The sequence below is a fragment of the Bubalus bubalis genome, chromosome 3 (assembly GCF_019923935.1).
Source record: "Bubalus bubalis isolate 160015118507 breed Murrah chromosome 3, NDDB_SH_1, whole genome shotgun sequence".
Classification (NCBI taxonomy): domain Eukaryota; kingdom Metazoa; phylum Chordata; class Mammalia; order Artiodactyla; family Bovidae; genus Bubalus; species Bubalus bubalis.
In genome coordinates this window covers 125,937,708-125,956,970 of record NC_059159.1, presented here as the reverse complement: position 1 = coordinate 125,956,970, position 19,263 = coordinate 125,937,708, and the positions used below count along the sequence as shown (strand labels likewise).

Here is a 19,263-nt window from a genome sequence, read left to right as displayed (position 1 = left end):
AAGTAAGTATGTATACTCATTTACATGTAATACCCCTAATGATAAAGAATCACACCTCATTAATCGTAAAACGTTCATACTGGGAAGGCAACTGATAATTACCTGATAGTAACCCTCTGGTGGCTCAGATAGTAAAGAATCTGCCTGCAATGCAGGAGACCCGGGTTCAATCCCTGGGTTGGGAAGACCCCAGGAGAAGGGAATGGCTACCCACTCCGATATTCTTATCTGGAGAATTCCATGGACAAAGGAACCTGGTGGGCTACAACCCATGGGGTTGCAAAGAATCAAACATGACTGAGTGACTGACACTTAACAGAGTGACAATAACTATTTTATAGATGAGGAAACAGGAGTGCCCTAAGAGTGATAGCAATATAATCTAGATTTATTCTAAAAACCACAAAAAGAAAAAAAAAGGGGGGGGGGGGGTATCAGATAATCTAAGGTGGTCCTCCCCCAAGTAGGACAAGACAAAGGATTCAACCACTTCCACTTGGAAAGCAAGAGTAACTGTAGGAGACATTGTGAGTTGGTTGCATAGACACCAAGATACCACGATGAATGTCACTAAATGGAAGTGACAAGTCATTCTCGGCTAGGGGAATGAAGTATGCAACAACTGCGGTGAGAAGGGGTGGTAACCACCCACCGGCTGCCTCTGAAGTGAGGGCAGAGGAGAGTTACACCTGAGCCAGCAAACAGCAAAAGACCTACTGGAGCCACAGTTGAATATGAGGCGAAGGTCTGTGCAGCTGGTAGTTTCAGAAGCAGACAGTAAGGCCTGAACACACTTTACCAGAACAGAAAACGGTGTGTTATCTGTGGAGGAGGAAAGAATGTGCCTCTAGGAGGACAGAGATGATTAGGATGAGACTCGTGCTCTCAAGGAGCTCTCACGGTAATGTGAAGAACACACACACAGCTGACAAAGGGTGATGCAGACCAAGTGCTGAGGGAGCGCAGAATAGGGAGACATCTCAAAGACAACATCTGAACTGAGGCTTACGCAAGGCTAAAGAAGTAAAGGAGGTCATACATAAAGATATTGTACATAGACTCAGGAATAAGAGAGTCACAGGCAGTTTAGGAAAATGTAAATAGATTACATCAACAAAAAAAATGGATAAAACTCAATACCTACTCAAAACAAAAAAGTCACTATTACAAAATGTTGTCACCTTTTCTTAAACCAGCAACAAACAGAAAACAAAAATTCTAAAATAAATCATTCACAAAGCACCCAAAGAAATCAGTGTCTAGGAACAACATGTAAGACTTTCATAGTGAAAGCTTCAAAACATACATATAGCCAGTAAACACATGAAAAGATGCTCAACATCACTCATTATTAGAGAAATGCAAATCAAAACTATAATGAGGTATCCCCTCAGGTCAGAATGGCCATCACCAAAAAAATCTACAACCAATAAACGCTGAAGAGGATGTGGAAAAAAGGGGAATGCCTGGCACTGCTGGTAGGAATGTAAATTGATACAGCCACTATGGAGAACAATACAGAGATTCCTTAAGAAACTAGGAATAAAACTACCATATGACCCAGCAACCCCACTACTGGGCATATACTCTGAGAAAACCATAATTAAAAAGACACATGTACCTCAATGTTCACAGCAGCACAATTTACAATAGCCAGGATATGGAAGCAACCTAGATGTCCATCTACAAATGAATGTATAAGGAAGTTATGGTACATATGCAGTGGAATATTACTCAGCCATAAAAACGAACGAATTTGAATCAGTTGATAGAGCCTATTATACAGAGTGAAGTTGAGTCAGAAAAAAATTGTTGTATATTAATGCATACATATGGAGTCTGGAAAAAATGGTAATGATGGACCTATTTTCTGGACTTGTGGACACAGCAGGTGAAGGAAAGTAGGACAAACTGAGTGAGTAGCACTGACACGTGAACACTACCTTGTGTAAAACCGAGAGCGAGTGAGAAGCTGCGTACGGGCACCGAGAGCTCAGCGCAGTATCCCGAAAACCTAGACGGGTGGGATGCGGTGGGGAAGAGAGGCTCAGGAGGGAGGGGATATATGCACACTAACAGCTGAGTCACACTGTTGTACAGAAGAAATCAGCACAACATTGTAAACCAATTATCCTCCAGTTAAATTTTTAAGATTACTTGATAGAAATTAGGAAAAATATAAAACAAAAATTTACATATAAATGGAGGAACATGTCAGTCTTCTCGCTGGACAGTTCAACACTGCAAAATATTAATATTCTTCAAAGTGATCTGTACATTTGACAAAATCAAATCAAAATGCTACAGTTTGGGGTGTGTGTATGTGTATGAACTGATAAGTTGATTCTAAAACTTATATGGAAAAACATCCCAAGAATGGCCAAAGCAATCTTGAAAAACAATGCTTTTGGAAGACCTGCAGTACTAGATATCCAGACCCATTATAACAGTACAATACTAAGACAATACGGTATTGGCACAATGGCAAACAGAACGATGAAACAGAATAGAGATTCCAGAAACAAACTCTCACATATAACTCTCACATACAACTACTTAATTTATAGTGAAGGTGACGACATAATGCACTAGGAAAAGGCAGGCATGACCAACAAATAGTGCTGGGTCAACTGGAGATACATATTTTTTCGATGAAAAAAAAAAATCTCATACCAAAATCAACTCCCAACAGACTGCATCTCAATGTGAAAGGTAAAATAAGAAGCCCTTTAGATGAAAACACACAGAAAAACATTTTCAAGACATTGAATCCAGAAATATAATCAAATAGGATTCAAAAAGCACTCACCTTAAAGAAAAAAACCTGAAGCTGGACTCCATTAAAATACATTACAGCTCAACAAAAAGATCCCATACCCTCTGCCGTGTTTCTATACTGCCTCTTTTTCTTCTGAAAGTGAGTTAGTTGCTCAGTTGTGTCAGACTCTTTGCAACCCTATGGACTGTAGCCCACCAGGATCCTCGGTCCATGGAATTCTCCAGGCAAGAACAATGGAGCGTGTTGCCATTCCCTTCTCCAGGGGATCTTCCCGACCCAGGGATTGAACCTGGGTCTCCTGCATTGCAGACAGATTCTTTACCACCTGAATCACCAGGAAAGCCATCAGGGAAGCCCAAATAAAAAATTTTCTTTTTTAGAGTTTCCAAATATTTATCTATTTTAATAACGTGTCTACAAAGAACTAATTTGGAGTTTTATGTATCAAATCTATTTTTCTTAATTTTTTTTCTAAATCCTTATTTTGTTTGTATTTACTTAGTCTCCAGATTGATTTTCAATCTTTTCACTTTCAAATTTTCCTTTGGGGATTCCTTTACTGACACTCCCACTAGGTTTGATAAACTCTTGTTCATTTCTAAATGGTTCATAATTTGCAACTGCAACAACAGATACATGATTGATTTTGTTTTTTTTTTTTTAGGGGGGTTGTTAATTTTTAATTTGAGTTTTCTTTGTAGATTTCCATATTATCAAATCATCAATTTCCTGGAAAACTGCAGAATTATTTTACAAGATTATTAATGATTATGAAATTGGAATAATTATGTTATTAGTCAGATACTGTTTTCTTAATCTACAAACAGTGAATTTATTAATGTCTTTTTGCATTTTTAACAGTTCTGCTCTTATGTATTTGGACAATATTTTATTAGCTCATAAAGATTCATGACATTTGAAAGATGGTACCTCTTTATCAAAATAAAATCTTTTTTCTTCCCTTTAATGCTTTGTTCAGTTCAGTCGCTCAGTCGTGTCTGACTCTTTTCGACCCCATGGACTGCAGCACACCAGAGTTCCCTGTCCATCACCAACCCCCAGAGCTTGCTCAAACTCCTGTCCATCAAGTTGGTGATGCCGTCCAACCATCTCATCTTCTGTCATCCCCTTCTGCTGCTGCCTTCAATCCTTTTGAGCATCAGGGTCTTCTCCAATGAGTCAGTTCTTTGCATCAGGTGGCCAAAGTATTGAAGTTTCAGCTTCAAAATCAGTCTTTCCAATGAATATTCAGGACTGATTTCCTTTAGGATGGACTGGTTGGATCTCCTTGCAGTCCAAGGGACTTTCAGGAATCTTCTCCAAAACAGTTCAAAAGCATCAATTCTTCAGCACTCAGCTTTCTTTATAGTCCAACTCTCACATCCATACATGACTACTAGAAAAACCATAGCTTTGACTAGATGCACCTTTGTCAGCAAAGTAATGTCTCTGCTTTTTAGTATGCTGTCTAGGTTGGTCATAGCTTTTCTTCCAAGGAGCAAGCATCTTTTAATATCATGGCTGCAGTCACCATCTGCAGTGATTTTGGAGCCCAAAAAAATAAAGTCTCTCACTGTTTCCCCATCTATTTGCCATGAAGTGATGGGACCGGATGCCATGATCTTAGTTTTCTGAATGTTGAGCTTTAAGCCAACTTTTTCACTCTCCTCTTTCACTTTCATCAAGAGGCTCTTTAGTTCTTCTTCACTTTCTGCCATAAGGGTGGTGTCATCTGCATATCTTTTGTAGCTTAAATTTTGTCAGGTACTAATCTTACCATATCTACTTTTTTTTTTTTTTTTTTGCGTCAGATTTGCCTTTTTCTATTTCATTATTTCAACCTTTGATGTCATTTCAAGTGTCTCCTGGAAAGGTATGCTAGATTTGCAGACCTCTGTGTTTGTATAATTCTAATCTAATAATCTGTTTTCTTGAATTCAAACCTTTGTATTTACTAAACATTCATGAACTTACAACTGCCATATGTTTATCATTAACTTTGATTTTATTTTGATCAAAGTTGTGTATGTATAAAGCTAAAGGTTGTCAAATAGTTCTACAAGACTGTTATCCACCTTCCCCCTCCCCCAGACAAAAGGTAACAATTCCCCAACACTCAATCCTTTCTATTTCCTGCTCCACAGAGGTAATCACATTTTTTTTTCTACTCTTATTTCAGTCTCTTGGTATTTAGTTTTATGTCATTCCCACCCCTTTGCAAAGCGAAGGAAAAAATAACAGAATTTAGCCAAAAGAGGGATGATAAATACTTTAGAAATCTGAGACTTGGTGAACCACAATTTAACGTTCTTGTCTTCTCTTGTCTGAAATGTTCATCTCTCTTGTCAAATAAAATATCAAAGAAAGCAGTTCAATTCTAATTACAGTCTCCTGGAGAAGGCAATGGCAACCCACTTCAGTACTCTTGCCTGGAAAATCCCATGGGCGGAGGAGCCTGGTAGACTGCAGTCCATGGGGTCGTGAAGAGTCGGACACGTCTGAGCGACTTCACTTTCACTTTTCACTTTCATGCACTGGAGAAGGAAATGGCAACCCACTCCAGTGTTCTTGCTTGGAGAATCCCAGGGACGGCGGAGCCTGGTGGGCTGTCTGTGGGGTCGCACAGAGTCGTACACGACTGAAGCAACTTACCAGCAGCAGCAAAGAAATATAGCTGAACCAAACCAAGCAAGGACAGAAAAGTCCAGCCAAAATGGAGAGGCGTTTATTATGTGTATATTGTCATAATGTTTCTAACCTTCGGAATCTGTGGGCTTCAAGCAGCTAGCGCTGACTTCTTTTAAGAGGAGTACTTACTCTTTTAAGACTAAATTATGTGTATTTAAAAACTGGAGCTTTGGGGATGTATTCAACTCAATAACGTTTTCACACCTCAAAATTTAGAGTCCCAAGACTTAGCATTAGGAATACAGGTTTCAAATTGCTAGAAGCATTTTGGTTACTGAAGAAGGACTCTAGTAGGGATTGGTTATTAGAAGGTAGGAGTCTGTTAAGGCTTGATGTTGCTTATCCTTTGGAGAATAGAAGACACAGCACAGAACTATGTTCTACAGAAGCATGCAGCATACAAAACAGTGGCAGAGTTATGATGCCTACACGTCAGTCAATAGTGCCTAGACCCTAGCAGTGGTTTAAAATGGTTCATATTTAAGTATTCCCACTTTCTCCATGGGAATTTAGGATTCCCTGGTGGCTCAGACGGTAAAGCATCTGCCTGCAATGTGGGGGACCTGGGTTCAATCCCTGGGTCAGGAAGATCCCCTGGAGAAGGAAATGGCAGCCCACTCCAGTATTGCTGCCTGGAAAATCCCATGGACGGAGGAGCCTGGTAAGCTACAGTCCATGGGGTCGCACAGAGTCAGACACGACTCAGCGACTTCACTCACTTTATTTGCTCCATGAAAATTTTTTTCCTAGTTCCAGGATCTCGAAGCTAAATTAGATGCAAGAACCCAACTGTTTAGAGCAGCTATTTCCTTAGGGCACACCATCTGTTTGCAATGCACAGCTAATTCTGAGTCTGTTGACCCTTTAAGAGTATCCCCAGACTCCTAAAACCCAATTTATTAAAACTCCCTCCTTCCACTTCTCCTACCATAAGGAAAGGGTAGGCTGCATCTAAAATCTAAATGTTACATGAGAAATTTAAGTGTTATATGAGAAAGAGTGGAAAGGCCCCAACTAAAAGAATACTGATGAGGCCATGTTTGGGTTTGGTTTTTTTTTTTAAGGATAAGGTAGAAGAAACGATTGCAATCTTGGGGAGAAAGATATATAAGAACAAATACTCAAGATTATAAACTAAAACAAGAAAGAAAAGAACAAGAGTGAAATTTACCATGCAAAGTGAGAAAGCGAAACAACAGAAAGAAGAAAAATAGAGGAAAGTCATACACAGTGCTAACTGTGCCAACCGGCTTGTTCGTTGGTGCGCACTTTCTCATCTGCAACGTTTGCAATTTAAGAAAGGAGTGAGAGTAAAGAAAGAAAAGAACAGGAAAATGTGAGACAGACCTGTGGTTCTCACTCACTGAAGGATGTCAAGCAAAGGGCCTAGAATGTACACACCAGAGGAATCTGGACCCCCCGGTTGTTTTATTTCCTTTGGCTGTAGCAAGTACTGCTGATTTGTCTGTGTTCAGAGACACAGATATCTGGGGTGAGGAGATCATATAATTTTTTTTAGTCCCCCGCACAACATTATGAACATTTTCAAACATTCAGAAAAATTGACAGAAATGTGAACATCTCTATACTTACCATATAAATTCCATAACAACTATTTTGTTATATTAATTTTATCATTATTTATCCATCTATGCATCTATCTAATAAGGGTCTGATTTGATAGTATTTATAAAGAAATCTTCCCAGGTGGCTCAGTGGTAAAATATCTGCCTGCTAATGCAGGAGACACTGGAGACACAGGTTCAATCCCTGGGTCAGAAAGACGAGTAGAAAATGGCAACCCACTCCAGTGTTCTTCCCTGGAAAATTCCATGGACAGATGAGGAGTATGGCAGGCTACAGTCCCTGGGGTCACAGAGGTGGACACAACTGAGCACACACACCACACCAAAAAAACCTTCCACAAAGTTAGACATTAAAAAAAAAATCATTCTCCCTAATGGAGGCTTGAGTCAGAAAAGGGATGCTAAATAAAACTGCAAGTGAGGAGGGAGCTGGATTCCTGTTCAGTCATTAGCTGAATTATTATTCTGAGATCATTTTGCTTATCCTGAAATGCCACATAATGTCTGAGCTTCAGTTTCCTCACTTACAGAGTTAGACAAAATGATAATCATGGTCTCATGGTTCTTCTTTAGTCTAAAACTTCTAAGATTCTATGAAAAACAATTTTCTTAATAATAACTATCATTTACTCCAGGTTTTCTAAGTGCCAGGAGGCATGCTCCAAGCTTAGGAGTACAATCTTATTTAATCTTCACAGGTTCCTTACAATTGCTGAGACACCACACTCATGAAAACCGTCACCTGTTTTAGCAACATGCAGCCAGCCCGGCCTACTTCCACTGCACTTCCTCTCCTCATGCTCAGTGCTCTCTGACCAACATCAACTGTGCCTGGTTCTGTGGAACCAGCTGGAACTAGCAATCAGAAATTAGCTCTCCTCATTGAGAAACATGAGCAAACTCTAACCCCTGCTCTGTAATTTTTCTCCAAATGTGAAGTGAGATAAAATAGCTAAAACTACATTAACTTGTTTATTTTGGTAAAATAATTACATATAATTATGTTGAAGGAAATATACAATACACAATCTTGGTGTTTTTATTTAAATCTGTTGTACACTGAATAACAAAATTTAAATGTCAGTTTTTCAACTGGAGCAAGTACTCAAATCAACAGCCATGTGCTAAACAAAGAGACTCAATTAGAGCACATTATGGTTTGGTTTGGGAATGAATACATCTAGGAAAAAAAAATAGCCCCATACACATATTGTGTGTGTGTGCGCGCGTGCACACGTGCATGTGTATAAATGAAAAGCCACTGTTACTGCTTTTATCTCTATATTCCTCTTCAGGTTTAACTATCTCTTTCATGTTCAATGGTCCCAAATATGTATATTAGTCCTCATTTCCAGTTAAAAAAAAAAAACTTGCTTTTGCTTTTTCCCATGGGAGCTATTTGTATTCCATATACTGGAAGATCTTACATGGGAGAAATGTAACAGGACGCCTGTACAAGGTGTCCCAGAACTATAAATATACACTATTATGTAATCAGTGAGTGTCACACCTAGGAAATCTAGATGGAATGGTTATCCTAAGCAAGTGAACGAAAATAAGGAGGTTCAGCCCTATTGGTTAAAACAAGGAAACACTGAAACAGGCCTAAGTAACTCAGCAACTGCAGAATAAGCAAGGAAAGTGATCTTCTCAAGTCATGGAAACTGATAAACCCAAATTCTTCCCTTTTTTCCCAGTGCCTCTTATACAAAGCCCTTTTGGGCGTCCCTCGTGGCTCAGCTGGTAAAGAATCCGCCTGCAGCACAGGAGACTAGGTTTGATTCCTGGATTGGGCAGATCCCCTAGAGAAGGGAATGGCTACCCACTCCAGTATTCTGGCCTGGAGAATTCCATGGACTGTATATAGTCCATGGGGTCGTTAAGAGTCAGACACAACTGAGCGACTTTCACTTTCTTATACAAAGACTTCTATAATAGATTCTGCTAAAGAGCATGGAGAAACTGTTTTCTCCAGTGAAATAATCATGTCTCTAACCAAAGAATGCAACTTATGGTAACATGTGTCAGTATCTTTTACATGAATATTGAGGTTACTATACAACCAACATATGTAAGGCCATGATCTCCAGGTAAGTGCAGTCTCTCCTAAAGGAAGTCATCATTCCTATAATTTATCACCCAGAAAGGCAGCTCTTCAAACAAGAAACCCAAGCAAAGACACTCTGTGGACCCTGCTGTCTTGGGCCTGTAGGAAGAGCGGCAAATACCTGGCTCTGTTCACTTGGTGGCAGTATTCAGACTCTGTCTGCCAAACAGAGACAGGCCCAAAGATAAGGATCTGAAGACAAAGTCTTCATAAACCAGGATGAACAGTTTTACGTTGCTTTCCATCCATTATCCTCTAGCTTTTGGGAAAGCTTGACTTAAACATTCCAGTCTTACATCAGTCCTTCCACTGGAATTGCCTGATAGGCTACAGTCCATGGGGTCGCTAAGAGTCAGACACGACTGAGCAACTTCACTTTCACTTTTCACTTTCATGCATTGGAGAAGGAAATGGCAACCCACTCCAGTGTTCTTGCCTGGAGAATCCCAGGGACAGGGGAGCCTGGTGGGCTGCCATCTATGGGGTCGCACAGAGTCAGACACAACTGAAGCGACTTAGCAGCAGCAGCAGCAGTGTGTCCTTATGGAGAAGGCAATGGCACCCCACTCCAGTACTTTTGCCTAGAAAATCCCATGGACAGAGGAGTCTGGTAGGCTGCAGTCCATGGGGTCGTGAAGAGTCGGACACAACTGAGCGACTTCACTTTCACTTTTCACTTTCATGCATTGGAGAAGGAAATGGCAACCCACTCCAGTGTTCTTGCCTGGAGAATCCCAGGGACAGGGAAGCCTGGTGGGCTGCCGTCTATGGGGTCACACAGAGTCGGACACGACTGAAGTGACTTAGGAGCAGCAGCAGCAGCAGTGTATCCTTTAGAGTGAGAAGAAAAATGGTAGCAGCAGCACTAAACTAAATGCTCCAGCATGTTAAAGAGGAAGGCTGAGAACAAGAGTCAGGGCTGCCAGATCCACCAAACTCTTACCACTTGAAGCTACTCTCTACTTTGCATTCTTCATGTTTGGGAGCGCTATTTTATTAATGAAGGTGGCAGCCTCCTCATGTGTTCTCAACTATAGGCAATGAGATCTATGTAAGCTCTCAGGTTCCCGTATGGCCCTCACGGCTAGAAAACTCAAAGCTAATTATTAGCTCTACTGCTAACACTTTCCTCAGGTGAAAAAGTTATGGTCAATTGTTCTCCTTATTTTCCCCTTTTACTTACTGGTTCTTATCTTTTTGATCACTAGCTTTGGACTTACTGCATATATTTTTATTTCAAGCTTCCTAAATCCTTTTATGGAAAATGGCCAGAGGACAAGCCAAGCACTGAATTTTTCCCAAACAGTAAGCTACAAAAGGTGCTCATCTTGAAGTCATGAATGCTAGGGAAGTGGAGAGCCTGTACGCTGGCTAAAAACAGCAAGGAAGCCTGGACTACAACTGTAAGTACAGAGTTCTGGAGTAGAAAGAGAGCTTAGATATAATCAATTCCATCCTCTCACATAATGCAAGAAATGTTTTCTACAACTTCTGGACAGGAGGTTTTCTCTGCCTACCACCTCTGCCTGAACATTTCCAGTGACAGGGAACGTAGTACCTTGTAATGTTTCACTTTATGACTGCTCCCCATTGACATAATGTCCTTTCTTATACTGAGTGAAATCTGCTTCTCAGTCTACCAGTTAATCATAACTCTTCATTACAGAGACATATATTTCCTCTTCCAAAAGACATTCCTCCACTTATCTAAATGTATAATAAGTCTCATTTATTGAATATTTATCAGTATCAGGCTATCTGCCAGGTACTCTAAATATGGACCTGCAACCCAGGAGAACAATATAACATGAACTGAGCGAGTCGCCAGATCTAAGCTAGGAATTCAGGGTCAAAATACTTAAGGTGGTTTGCGGGGCATAAGAATCCACAAGAATGAGATGGAAGGCAAATGCTGATATCACTTCTCTCCCTAAGGTGCTCTCCCATTCCAACCATTTTTCAGTCTTTTATGGGTTCCACCTACTGAACCATTTCACTTTCCTATTCTATTTTCACCTCAAACTCAACATGCTCAAACCAGAATTCACTTCTCTTCAATCTTTCTCTCACCAAATTCCTTACTAGTTAAAGGAATTATCTAGATATAAAAACCCCTGGAATCACTTGTTTTTATATCATGAAGTCCTTCTAAAAACCAGTACTCCACCTTTTTACACTTAAGAGCTACTTCCTTAAATATTCAATAAATATTTACTGAGTGTCTATGATGCACCAGGCACTTTCTTTGCACTCGAGATAAACTGATGAACAAAACAAAAATAGCCACTTTCATGAAGCTTATATCCTAGTAGTTAGAAGGAAACAATAAACACAGTAAATTAGTAAGTATGATACATAAACAGTATTTTAGAAGGCAGTGTAAAAAAAAGAAAAAGAAAAGATAACAGCAGTTATGAAGTGTGGTCAGGGTTAGCCTCTTTAGGAAAAAGGTGACATGTGATCAAAAACATACAAGAGGCGAGGGAGGAAGCCATGCACATACGTGGGGGACAGTCATGCAAATGCCCTACTACCCAGTCCTCCTATTTCTTTGAAATGTCAAAGCCATTCCCAAGGTCATCACACCTACTCCAAAACTCCTAGGTAGCCACCCTGCTCCATTTCCTCTTTGGTATAGTTAGACATTCTCTTTCCACATTAAATTATTAAAACCATCCACCTGATTTTCAAGGCTCATAATTCTCTTGAGCCTACCCATAATGTAAACATCATAAATTTCCATTCCTCCCCTTAAATTCTTGAAATTCAGCAGGCTCCTTCTTCACTCACATCATCTTCCCCTACCCAGGAGTGCTTTCCCTCTGCCCCTCATCCTGTCTAAACGGTCCCTGTCCTGAAAGGCCCGAGATCAAGTCCTATCACCTCTATAAAGCAGTCCCTGAAGTTCTATTACTGAATCTGGATTCATCATTATTACCCCAGCATCATACTCCTTGAAAGCAAGTGCGCCTCTTTTTCTGTATTTCCACTGTGTTGACCATTACTAAATATGTGCTTATTTTAAATGAGCTATTTCTTCTTCAAGTCAAAGTTCTGCCATCTTAAAAACATATTTATTAGTTTTGATAAACTACTAAAATGGAATGATTAAAGAATGTTTATATTATACAAAAAATGTATGGAGGGGGAAGAATAAGCCAAATGTTAATGATGGACAATGATAGCTTTTTTGTTTTCTCTGACTCAAATTTTCAGGTCTGTGCCTATGTTAATTTGAGAAGCATAAGAGTTTGCTAGGAATATAAATAAATCAACACAAATAGTGAGTGATCAATTATCACTAGACTCACTGGAGAAATTAAAATTATCTATCTCAAAGACTGCAAGATCTGAGTAACCTGTAGTTTCAAAGAGGCGAACTGCAATAAAGACCAGGGAATCCCATAATAAAGACAAAGTGAAGCAAATTCTCATGGTTTAAAAAAAAAAATCCTTCCTGCCACAGTGACCGTAACAAGGTATTTACTGTGTATGAAAGCAGCAAGATGTAGAGGAAAGAGTCCACACTGTGAAAAGCTCAAATACAGGCTCCATTCATTAACACCATGACCTCAGTTTCCTAGTCTGTAAAATGGAAACACAGAAGCTCTATTTACCAACATTCATCAATACAAACTAAGTTCCAATCTGAGCAAAATGCAGACAACTCTGCCTACTCAGGCAGATGGAGTTAACGGTAATTAATGCACAATCATTTGAGTCTCAGTGGTTGGATTACTGTTAATCATTATCTGTTTCTTCTGAAGGGTCTTCCTTTTACAAATGTGTTTATGATTAAAATATGAATGACAAATGTTAACATCTTTGAAAAATATTTAGGAGAACTGAAAAGAATCCTGGGTTAAAACCAATGTCATCAAAATCTACAGTTATCTCCGGAGCACTGGTCACTAGACTTGGGAACAAATGGACTTAAAAAGACTCTTCTGGAAATTAACTGGTACATAGTAAGTTTTTGTACTATTACATAGCTATCATCTATGGCTGGTTATTGGAATTAAATGAGACAAGGCAGGTAGAATTCCTGGCACATTCTTAAAATATGTTCCTTTCAGATTGATAAGATGATGCAAGGCCCACTAAACCTTTGAGAAATGTCAAAGCAACCTGTTTGTATATCCTGTAAGTCATAATTTAATTTATAAATCATTCTTTATAATGTTTATTGCTCTCAGATTGCCAAACTGAGAAAGCAGATTTCAAAAGGCCAGATCTGATCTATAAAACTGGACCCATAAAACCAATCAGGCTTACTCCTCTAGCATTTGAGAAAGTTTCTAAGGCAAAAAGCCTACAAGTCAATCAATCCTAAGTTCATACCAGAAAAAGGTAACCGTAAGAAACCTACTTGCACTATCTGGACTGAAACTGTACAGCTAAACCTGGATCTAATTCAGAGTAGCAGGAAATCTTAATATTTACGGAGACTGCTTGGATTTGATACTGAGAAAATTACATTAAGAAAGGCATTAAATGTTACCTTAAGTATTGTAGTTAGGCTGGGTCAAGACAGACTATACATTTTTAGAAGATTCCAAAAGTTTTCTTGAGCCAGTTTTATGGGACAAGGCACGAAAATTTCTAAGAAACATGCCAGTATCTGCCCTCAATTTCCAGAACCAGGAAGCAAAGATGTGACCCAATCACATGATATCAAACCACAGTCTGTCTGTTCAGAGAAAGTTGCATTATGCAATCCACGACCAAGAAAGAACAGCAAAAGGCATGAGGTTTTTTGACATGTGCAGGGGATTCTGTGGCTTGAAAAGACATGTTCCCACATCAAAAGGGCAATCCATTGGATACTGGCATTTTCAAGACCCACTTCATTAGACATAAACATATCTGATACAATACAGCACTACTATAAGAGTGGTACTGAGTTCAGGTAATTGTTCCCATTAGGCCTAGGAGCTTTCATCTCAAGTCTTCACAGGAGCAGCCTTCCCCACAAGAAAATTGGTTTCCCTTTTGATTATTTTTAACATATCAGTTCCCCATTTAATTTCAACAACAAAGTAGATCCTGGTGTTCCAGTGGTTAAAACTCTGCACTTCCACTGCAAGGGGCACGGGTTTGATCCCTGGTCAGGGAACTAAGATGCTGCAGGCCAAGTGGAAAAAAAAAAAAATAAAAATAAAACATATTTACAATGTATTACCCATTAAAAAATGTGTTTGTTTTTTTTTTAAAAAAAGAGTTGATCTAAAATTCTAAACCTAACCACCATGTACTACAAGGCCTATACCCCACTTCAATTAACCCAAAATTTCTTCCAAATTAATAAGTCTACATTTCTCAATCAAAAAACACTACACCAGGTCCTCTTTTTATTTTTTTCCAGCAGTATAAAGAAGATACTGACATTCTCTTGAGGACTTTATAACCTATAATTATTCCCCCTCTCTCCCACTTTTGGAATTCACTTTTCTTAAGCTCTGTGAAATTCAAGGTAACTTCACTTAGGAAAGTACTCCATTAACTCTGTTCCTCCCTGATCCAAGTCCTTCACATCTTAAAGTGCCATATAGGACACAAGATCCAGGATCAGAAAAATCAAAATTCCTGTTCTGGTTCTTCCCTATCCTGAAAAATTCACCTAAACCATGTTTTTCCATCTGTAAAGTGAGTGACTTATGACTTTCAATATTCGAATGCCTAGCCCTAGTGGGCATCCTATTACATTATTCTCTCTTATTCCACTTATATTTCATTTCTGCTTCAGTCACATATTAGAGAATTTTTAGAATTGGGGAATAAATAACAGTGGTTAATATATCGAAACCCCACATTTTAGAATAAGAAAATTATAAATATAGAGTAATTTGCCAGCCAGACAATAAAAGCTTTTGCTTCCTGCCCTAGGGGAGTTGGGGGACACAGTTTACAAAGAGAGAATTTAACCCTAATCACATCCCCCACTCTGCCTCAATGAATTCCAGTTACCCTTCAAAGTCAGTTTAAGTCCTGAAGTGTCCAGGAAGCCTCCCTCCCCCAGTCACTTCAGCCTAGACTACTCACTTCCCTCTTTGAATACTGATGCCTCTCTGCAGGGGTGATATTAAAAGTATTAACAACTAGCACCACAGTGGGATCAACCAATCAGAAAGGATGTCTGACCAATCAAAACACAGGTGGCCCAGTGGGAATTTCTGGCTGAACATCAGCCCTATTAATAACAATACAAAACAGCAACCTCAAACTCTAATACCATTTTCTAATTCAATCTCCACAATCTCAAACTAGGCAAAGTAGGTACCATCCCCGTTTTCTGCATAACTATAAGTTACATGACTTTTCTGATTATACACAGAATTCTCAATACTGTATAAACTGTACTTACATATAACAGTAGAATTACTAAAGGAATACTCAAGTCAAATAGAATTCATTTAATCAACAAGTACTTAAATGGAACAGAATATAAAATATAGTGCTCGGTTCTAAGACCAAAAGGAAATTAAATGCATAACCCTTGCCCTCTGGGTACTTATAACATGTTCAAGAGAATATTTAAGTGACAGTGTAAGGTGGTAGAAACAGAAACACAAAGTGTAAGTTCTATGCAGTTCAGGCAAATAGTTCACAAACTAAACCAGTGTAGGAAGTCAGGACTAAAAACTTCTCACACTGCCAAAAGGGGCAAAATTAAATATGTAGTAAAAAGGCTGAGAAGTCAGGAGTGGGTGGGAAAACAGAAAACACTGGAATCGAGGGTTTGCAGCAGCAGGATGAGAGATCTCTAGCTGGATACAGAAATGGCCCTAATCATAAGCCTCAAGTTACTGCTCTAAGCACTGAATACAAATGGGAAATCTTGTAAACCCCTTGTGGGGATGGCTAAAGAAGGTTAGCTTGGCAGCAGCCTACAGAAAAGCCTAGGTGAGAGAAACTCTGGAAAGCAAATGGATTTGAGGGATAATAGGCAGGACTAAACCTGATAGCTGCATATGAAGCAAGGAAGATACATTCAAGAGGCATTAATGTAAAGAATAGTTGGGCTTGGGCATGTTTTCCAAGAAAAAGTTACAAAATGACAGGAAGCTAAAGCATTCTCACATGGGAAATCTATGTAAACATAATGGTACTAAACTGTGTACCAAGGACAAGGGACCAATTTCCCCAAAGAAATCTATGTTGGACAGAGCAGAAGGTGGGCAGAAAAATATAAAACTGATACCCAGACAATAAGGAACAACTGCAGACTCTTAAAAATGAAGGTCAAATTATTTAAAAAAAAAAAACAACAAAACTGTATTTATTTGGCTGCACGGGGTCTTAGCTGCAGCACGTGGGATCTAGCTCCCTGACCAGGGATCAAACCCCAGGCCCCTGCATTGGGAGCTCGGAGTCCCAGCCACTGGACCACCAGGGAAGTCCCTCAATTTATAAATTTTAAAAAGCATTTGAGCTTCTTCAGAAGGTATGAAAGGATGAAGGGAAACATCAACACAACCTAGGAGAGCAGGCAGACCAGCTGAGGTAGTCTAGACTTAAGGATAATAGCGCCTGGATCAGCTTTGTATTGTATGCATGCCAGTGTAGTCTGTAAGCTCCTCCAGGGCATGAACTGGGCAATGCTTTGTGTATACAGTAAGCTCAATTCTGTTATTTGAATACATGAACACTTTCTGTGCTAAGCTAAGTGGAAAAGAGTGAACTATGCTATTTGAGTTAATTAGTGGTGTGGAAATGTTACTTATGCTTGATGCATAATTATACTGATTCTCCTACCTATCCACATATCTCTCTTGCCCCCCTTCTCAGGCAATGTCAAAAATCCACTGTTTCCTCAAAGGTAGGCCTAGCCTGAAGGGACTATAAGAGTGTACTCGAAGGGAATTTCCTGGCAGTCCAGTGGTTAGGACTCCTCGCTTCTACTGCAGCCATGCATGCCAATGCAGTGTGGCCAAAAAAAAAAAAAAAAAAGTATTTGGAGTCAGAAAGAAGCCAAACTGTTTTTCTAATTTTGAGTACAAAAATCTAGAAATGAATATGGGCAATGCCAGACAGATATATATATATATTAAAGTGTATAGGTTTTGGAAACCCTGAAACCTTTGCTGCAAATCCTAAATCCAGCTTTTAGCAATTGAGTACTTATCCTCTCCACACCTGTTTTCTCTTCTGTAAAATGGAGCAAACGCCACCAGCCCTCAGGGTTTAGCTGTGAGGATCAGATAATGTACTTTGGTGTACTTTATGCATCTGTATCATAATAAGCTCTTAAAAGACAATAGCTATTAATAATAACTGGCACCCTAAGTCTTGAAATGTTTTTAAAACATTCTGTGTTCGATTAGAGAAATAAAAATGTATTCACTTTATTTTAGTTGCTTTCACTAAGGCTCTACGTTTCAGTTTCTAGTAGTACAGTTAGAATGCTAACAAAGTTTTTCACTCCCCCTTCCATTGGGTAGGTGATGACCACATATCCCATCCTGATTTAATATTTTGGAAAACGTAACAAATACTGTCCCTCGAAAACCAGCTACACAGACAACCGATTCAAACTACTGTCACTCAAGAAATGGAATCTACCGATGTTCCTTCGAGGAAATAAAAGCATTTGATCAATTCAGAGTCATTTCCATTCAAACATTCCAAACCCCACAGAGTGAGCAAACGTTCAAGTTTCTACTACCAAAACAATCCGCAGCCTTCTGGTGAGTGAATTTCACTTCAGCGTTCCCCAGACGCACGAAAGAAGAAACATTCCACACATCTTAGTGCCTCCTTGTCCTCACACAAAGCTTCGCAGCAGCTCCTCTTCCAAAGCCACCCCCAGCTGGAGAAGCAGCCCCACTCGGCGGGGTCAAGCCGATGTCAAAGGCCAGGGAGGCCTCGCTGACCCCGAGGGTCTCTGCCACACACATCCCCTCCCACTGCTGGGGGAGGCCTGGAGGCTCAGAGCGCACATCCCGCCCTGGAAGCTTCCTCCGACCCCCTAACCCCGCCCGGGCCCCCGGAGCCTGGAGGACCAACTCGCTCGGGGTGCGGTGCCTGGGACAACGCCACGCAGCGCCTCGCGGGAACCGGGGAGCAGCCCCAGCTCTGCCGGTTTCGGCCAGCCTCAAACCCTCCGCCCCTCGGCCCGCGCCCACTCGCTCCCCAGAGGGCAGCCCCGGACCCCGGACGGCTTCGCCCGACGCCACCTCCCCGCGAAGAGCCAGCAGCCGCGGCGGCTGAGGGCTGCCGGGCACGTTCACCCGCGCTCGGACCCACGCCTCTGCCCCGCCTCCGCTGCCCGCCCGCGGCTCGCGAGGCGGCGGCCGGACCCGGAAAGCCCGGCCCGGGTGCCGCCACCTGCGCCCCCAGCCCCGCGCCATGTTTGAGAAAGAGAAGGAGTGAGCCACAGGCCGGGCCCGGCCCGCGCGCCCCGAAGCTTCCCGCCAGCCCTGCCGCGCCGCTACTCACGCGTTGCCTCCGGGACCAGCGTGGCCGCCGCCGCCAGCATGAGGAGGAACAGCCGGGGACGCGGAGTAGCGGCCGCTGCCTCCATAGTCTAGCCGCCACTGCCTGTGGCCCGGCCCGGCCCGGCCGCCGCCTTGCCTCAACAAGCCTCGCCTCGCCCCACCTCCCCTGCCGCGGCGGCGGCCTCGCTTCGGCCCTTTGTAACTGCTCGGGGGCTGCCAGTCCATTGGCTGCAGGGCTCCCGCCGGCCCCGCCTCCCCGCCGTCTGCGAACTGCCGAGCGGGACCCAACCCGAAACCCCGCCCACGGGCCCGCTGGGATGCCAATCCGGAGCCGCAGGCTCCGGGCTACTGGCCACGCCCCCAGACTCCCCCGGGGCTGAAGAGACAGACCCCTGCCCCAGTCAGAGCCGCTGGGAGCTAAAGGCCGGGTGGGGGCAGGGTCTAGCGAGCCTTACCTCCAGCCACAGAGGGCGAGGGCTAGACGATGGGTGTGTCTGGGTGTGAGTCGGTTTTGGAAAAAGGCTGTGGCAGCTCGAAGCTCTATTCTTCTAGCCTTTTTTCTTCTTATTTAAGATCTAGTACTGAGCCTGACCCCGATTCACAGTCCTGCACCGTCAATCCCCACACATTCACCCACATCCTTAGTATCATCGGGCAGGCTTCAAC

At 41.5% G+C, this 19,263-nt stretch overlaps 1 protein-coding gene across 3 annotated transcripts in view; it reads right to left on the bottom strand.

Moving 5' to 3' along the window:
* Nucleotides 1-18,794, bottom strand: part of TGFBR1 (transforming growth factor beta receptor 1) — a 75,022-nt gene extending 56,228 nt beyond the window's left edge. The window contains exon 1 of one of the 3 annotated variants that reach the window (XM_025278945.3): nt 18,599-18,794. In XM_025278945.3, the coding sequence (XP_025134730.1) occupies nt 18,599-18,683 (85 nt within the window). In that variant the 5' untranslated portion in view covers nt 18,684-18,794. 3 annotated transcript variants of the gene reach the window in all.
* Nucleotides 18,795-19,263: the final 469 nt, after the last annotated feature.